Source organism: Cariama cristata, unplaced genomic scaffold, assembly GCF_000690535.1.
Source record: "Cariama cristata isolate BGI_N322 unplaced genomic scaffold, ASM69053v1 scaffold10576, whole genome shotgun sequence".
NCBI lineage: Eukaryota > Metazoa > Chordata > Aves > Cariamiformes > Cariamidae > Cariama > Cariama cristata.
Window position 1 is genome coordinate 17,705 of NW_009620385.1, and position 6,320 is coordinate 24,024.

The window sequence follows — 6,320 nt, forward strand, 5'->3', positions numbered from 1 at the left end:
GGTTCGATGCCACCTTGGCAGGTGTGGAGAGTAAGCCTGCAGCGCCCAGTTGTTGCTTGCAAGCTGGGTCAGAATGTTGCAAGTAATATTCTGCTAGAATACAATCCCACTTGCTGTCAGAAAGAAGGTATTCTTTAAATATCCCCTGTGATCACGGTTTTAACAAATATATCTAAATAAATGTAAGCAGCTAGTAACTGGAAAACCCTGGACTTGCATATATGACTGAGCTGCAGAGGGAAAACTCCATTTAGGGCCCTTGTGAGTTAAAGGTTTGTGATATTTGCACTGCTGCAGAAGCCAAAAGCTGACTTTACAAGTGGGAAAAATATTAATGTGTTTAAATGAAACAAACTCCTATTTCTATCCCCATGGTAAATCCTTACAGTGAACATATTTGCTCTTAGAGGGTTTTAAAGTTTGAAATATGAATGCCAAAAAGAATGTGACTTTTTGCAGCACAGATCAAACATTCTCCAGAGTTTGGCAAAAGCCGTGTTTCTACGGTAAGGCTTGGGTCTTACAAGCGTGAGTATTTCCAGAGCAGGACCGTGGATTTGCACTTGCTGACACTCACACATTCTTGCATTGTGTTTCGACCATGTCTCCTTTCTCCCCCTCCGTATCAGAGATGGATCTGAACCAAAATGTCCAGTCTGCCTGTTCCTGCCTCTCCAGGGAAATTCCTGGAATCTGAACCTCGAGCATGACTGGAATTTGTGTTTAGATCGGAGATGGAATAAAATGCTGAATTTGGATGTGTCTAAGTTTTTGAGATGATGATGGCACGCTACACATCTGGGTGGCAGCTTGGCCACTTCTGCAGATACCATTGTGTCGGGGTAGGTGGTTTTTGAAGATGCAGCAGAAATCTGTCCTCTACCGTAGCTCCTGGCAATGCTGCAAACCAGCTCTGGCCTCAATAAACGTGCGAGGCACTATGAGATCGACCGTATTTCTCCCAGCTAGAGCAGGAGTCATGGACCTGGACTGCCAGCAAGCAATTAGTGACCTCCTGGGAGCATAGCTAGACACACAGAGGGTGTCTGCAGGGCGGGTGTTCATTAGACAGAACAAGCAGCTCTGAATTTCTCCCCTGCGAGCTGTTGCAGTGATCTTCAGGAGATCACTGCGATATTTTGCACCATGAGCGTGTGGCTGGACCGCTTCTCTGCAGTGTTTGAGGGCTGCTGGTTGTGGGGAAAGGATCTTTTCATGCTAAACTTTTGTCTTCATGAGAAGAAAATCCATGTTCTTAGCTTCCAAGACCCCTCCTGCAGCATGAAGGAGAGCATTGAGCCTTATATTGCTGATGGGGTGGTGGGGTTGGTGTGGACAGATGGAGCAGACACGTGTGTATGCATACTCCGTGCTAAACTGGCGTTACATCTGGAGCATCCCTGCATAGGATTCAGTGGAGATGTGGCAGATCTGCACCTGTGGCCAGGGCTGGAGCTCAGCCCCTGGGTGGTTCCTCGGGTTGTTCCCTTGCAGAGCATCCCAGCGTGGGGTGGTTCAGGTAGAGGTAACGGGACAACGTGCTGATGAGCATTGCATGCTCTGACTTAATGGGACCGCATTGGTAAAAGCTTTTTATTTCTTCTTCCTTTACAAGCCCAGCTTCTAGTGGAAACAGACACTTTTGGCAGTCAAGTCCGGATCAAAGGGAAGGAGACAGACTTCTACCTTTGCATGAACAGGAAAGGCAAGCTAGTGGGGAAGGTAAGTGTTTCCTATTAATTCGTTCGTAACATGAGTGTTACCTTTAGCAGCTTCCTCAAGGCTGTAATGATGTGTTCGAGCTTCGCCTGTCAGCCTCAAATGAAAAGCAGGACGGAGGGATGTGGGGTTTGCAAGGCAGCCCCTGCCCCTCCCGAGCCCTCCCCTGCATCCGTAAAACCGAGCTCTGCAGCCAGCCCTGGGAATTTCTTATGACCCTTCGGATGCGGATGGATTTGTTCTTTACAGTTGCGTTAAATTGACGTGAGATGTCATCTCGGCGTCCCAGTGTCGTGAGATGTCATCTTGGCATCCCAGTGTCGTGGCCACCTCCACGATAACTTTGCTACTTGATCTTTCTTTGGAGGGAAATTCAAAATAAAAGGGGAAGCGGAGCACTCTGCTGGGAGGTAGGCAACGTAAGACTGCGTTCAGTGGTGAGCCAGGGGATGGTGTGGCAGAGCTCGTACTGGAATCCGAACATCGCGCTGGGGCTGGGCCTCACGGTTCTAGCGTTACAGGAATATTTTATTACTTTGGATCCACGCACAATGGAAGCATGTAACAAATTATAGCGCGTTTGCCCGTCTAGCTTAACTTCTTCGCTGAAGTCATATTTTTTATGCATTAACTTGTTTTTGTAACTTAGGCAGTTCTTCTGTATTGTTGGCGAACCTAGAAGCTTGCTAACCGGGCAGGATTTTGCTCAAAGCTAAAATATCACCAAAAAATAAATGTAAAATAAAATACCTCAGCCCTCAAAGGCCCCCTCCTCCACTGCCCGTGCTTCGCACCACCAGGAATTAAAATCTGGCATCTTTGTGGCTGTGAAAAAGGGAAGCGGAGTGTTGTTTTGAGTCAACACAGCGAAAGCCACGCTCCCAAACAGAAACCAGAAACCAAATTGCTCCGATGAAAGATTATTTACTTTTGTGGTCCCGAGAGCGACACTTGCGGGACAAGTGCTTTCCCAGGAGGATCCCTCCTGCCACTTTTGTTTTCCTCGCGAGCGGCGCGGATGCTTCTGTCGAGACGAAGGCCGGACCTTTCGCAGGCGGCCGCTGCCCGTGGCAGCCTGCCTGACCCGCTGCGGAGCTGCTGTGGCGAAGCAGGCAGCATCCAGGATGCTCCTCAAAATTGGTGGGGACTTGGAAATTGGTGCTCCAGGAGGACTGGGCCAAAGCAGCCGGTTCTCTTTGCTTCCCGCACTTCTGCGGTGCAATTACTACCCTGAAGGAGACAGTGGGGTTTGATCTTGGAGAAGGAAATTTGGTTTTTAACGGGTTTTGCACCTCTCGGGATACACATGGATGCTTTTGAAGATTGCACTGAACACAAACCTGGCCTTTGATTTTTTTTTTTGGTGCCTTAATTTTCCCTCCTTTAAATGTGATAATAGCATTTTCCCCTGAAATGTTATAAGGATAATTTTATTAATGTTGATGAAGTGCTGATACCAGAGTAATGGAGACCTCACAAGCATTCAAATTAGATGGGGTAAAATGAGCACGAAATCTTACCTTTTTCTTTAATAAACCCTACCCGAGGGTGGATCAGCAGCGTTGCACAGTGCAACCTACATCCTTTCCTGGTCTGCGCTGAGTGTCCAGGAGCATCCTGGCCAAGTCAGAGGCTGTTTTTCAAAACGTATAACTTATTTTGGCAAGATTCATCCTTTGATTTGGCCCGTTGGGTACCAAGGCAGGACAGTTCTTGAGCTTGTCACCTTTCATGTAGCCTAAAGCTTTTGTTTTGTTTTGTTTTGTTTTTTTCTTGACGTGCTTTTCATAATGTTAAGTTGGCAAATGGCTTGTTATAAAAAAATAAAGAAATCTATTCTTGTAAATACGAGCCATCTCACCCCAGCCTGCTGACAAGTTCACAAACCAGCCGACCTGAGCAGGAGGGGGTACAGAGCATGGCGTTTGGAAGGAAAATGTTCCAGACGCGTTGCCCATATTAACAGCTTCTCATGAGCAAAAAAAGAAAATAATAGCATGTCTTCTTGATACCAAAGAGTGTGGTTTTAATTAGTATCATAGTTTCAGCTCTTTTTGTGGCAAGAGTTTGAGGGAATGCTTTTTAGCTTGAATGCTCTAAACAGCTAGTAAACCCCAAGGAAAACATCAGATAAAAGTTACGCCTGGGCTTATACAAATATTTAAGTTCAGTCTGGGGGTGGAGGGGAATGAAACCCATAAACTGATTGTTTCACGGTCGCCCCGGTATGTTCATTTGGCAAGAGAGGAGCCATGGGACCAACCCGGGTCTTTCTCTGTTCATTTCCTATTGCCTTACGCTGCATAATCCCTCCCAATACCAGCATATGCCATCTGGCTTTGTTCTCCTCCTCAGTCAGCAGTTTTGGATCCCCCCCGGTTGAAAACCTGCTTTGAGTTTAGACCTTTTTGTTTCTCATAATCACCTACAAAGGGTATTACAGACCGGAGCAGGTTGTCGTTGTTCTCAGCTGGAACTGGTGATGGACGCAAGAGCTCCAGAGATGGGGCTTGCTCCCCACCTTGGAACCGGTTGTGTTGCAGGCAAACAGACTAACCCATGGGGCTGAGAAGAGCAGCCTTTGCGTCTTTTTATTTATTTATCAGAAATTGCACCTATGCCAGCATTTCTGGGCAGAGGTCGTCTGATGGTACTTTCTCAGGAGCCTCAAACCTCGTGTTTTCTCCCTGGCTTGGTTGTTACCGCATGTATGTTCACGGCCAACGTTGGCCAAAGGGTTCAAAGTTGTTTTGGGCAGGCTTCTAACTTTATTTGTTGTTACAGCATGCAACTGTTCAGGTCACTGATGCTCCACATGCTGCTTATGAAAACTGGAGACAGGGCAGGTGCTGTACAGGTAGCGACTTTCCTGCTAAAGGCAACCAGCACTGAGGAAAACCAAATTGGATTGGGTTTCTTCATTGATTCTTGATGTTACGTTGAAGAATGCCCAAGAAACATTTCATTTTATTTTTTTTCCTTCTGAACCTATTTTTTTTTGCCTGTGGTTTTTTGATGCCTCTCTGTATACACATGTAGAAATTGTAGGTTCCAAGTTTTCTGATTTTGCTGAAGTTTTCCATGGACCACTGAACTTTATCATAGAATCATCTAATAGTTTGGGTTGGAAGGGACCTTTAAAGGTCATCTAGTCCACCCCCCCTGCCATGGGCAGGGACACCTCCCACCAGACCAGGTTGCTCACAGCCCCATCCAACCTGGCCTTGAACACTCCCAGGGATGGGGCAGCCACAGCTTCTCTGGGCAACCCCTACCAATCTGCCTCACCACCCTCACCGTGAAGAATTTTTTCCTAATATCTAGTCTGAATCTACACTCTTTTAGTTTAAAACCATTACCCCTCGTCCTATCGCAAGGGGCCCTGCTAAAAGGTTTGTCTCCATCTTTCTTACAGGCCCCTCCTTAAGTACTGAAAGGCTGCAATAAGGTTTCCCCAGAGCCTTCTCTTCTCCAGGCTTTATGGTGGAGTTATTACAAGGAGAAAGATTAAAATACGAAAACTCACAACAGGAATGCTAGGTGCTTTTCTTAAAACCTTTTTGTCCTTTAAAAATTATTATTCCTGTTTATTTATCTCAGGTTTCTTACAAACACGGGGGAGAAGGGGACTCTGAAAGGTTCAGCTCTCCTTCCAAGGAGAGGCATGGTGTGACTTGTCCACTTGTGACAAGGTGCAACGTGACTGGTCATCTAGAACACAAGAACTCTGAACATTTGCAATAATTCAGTGTTAGGGAGAAGAGGAGCTAATGGTCTCTTTGGAGGAGCTCTGAGTTTCTAACTGTGGTTCTCCTGGGGAGTCCTCCTGTGGTTTTTTTCTCTCTGCCTCAGCTTTTCTTATCTCGTGCATTGAGATAACGATGTCAATAAAGTGGGGACTTCATGTTTGTAGAAGGCTGTCAAAGGTAAGTCTTTTAAGTCTCCGGAGCAAGGAATAGCAGCCTGGGGTGTGAGCAGGTGGCCGTTAATTAGCTTGGCCACCTCTAACTGCTCTTGCTGAGCCTGTCCTTACAGCAAATCCATCCTCTCGAGAATTGCAGGACGCTGCAGAGATTTCCTTTCTCTGCCCTGTCCCAGTCCCCTCATCAGGAGAGCATTTGCAAGCGGTCAGTGATCTCTGTGAAGCTTAAACTGGATCTGTTGGCACCATTACAAGAGGACCAAAGCCCTGCCCCTTCCTTTAGGCACTGCTAGGGCTAGTGGCTGCCACGTGGCCGTCAGAGCATCTCCTCATCCGCAGGCACCGTTGCCAGGGAGTTTCTCATGGCTCTCTGAGCCACCCATGGGATCACGCAGTCTGGTTGACACTAGCGCTCAGGTTATAGCAGGTATCTGTAAAGAGAGTATTTTACACTCCCAACTGTAAAGGGAGAGGAGAAAATAGGCCTGTTCTTCTGGACCGACCAAGGGCAGAGGAGAATGGACCTTGGCTTCATGCAAAACTGCCAAATGGGAGGAGAGGCTGCTTATTGCAGACTGTGGCAAGGGAGACATCGGTTTTCAGAGTAAGCTATAGAAGCAGGGAAGGTAAGTAATGACTGGAAGGAATCCAGAAGATTTGAGAAGAATGAGGAAAGAGT

At 46.9% G+C, this 6,320-nt stretch overlaps 1 protein-coding gene across 1 annotated transcript in view; it reads left to right on the forward strand.

Moving 5' to 3' along the window:
* Positions 1-1,615: 1,615 nt before the first annotated feature.
* FGF18 (fibroblast growth factor 18) overlaps positions 1,616-6,320 on the forward strand; it is a gene marked incomplete at its 5' end in the record, with an annotated part of 18,967 nt that continues 14,262 nt past the window's right edge. Inside the window, one exon of the mRNA XM_009701609.1 lies at positions 1,616-1,722. Within this exon, the coding sequence (XP_009699911.1) occupies positions 1,616-1,722 (107 nt within the window). The remainder of the gene's footprint in view (positions 1,723-6,320) is intronic.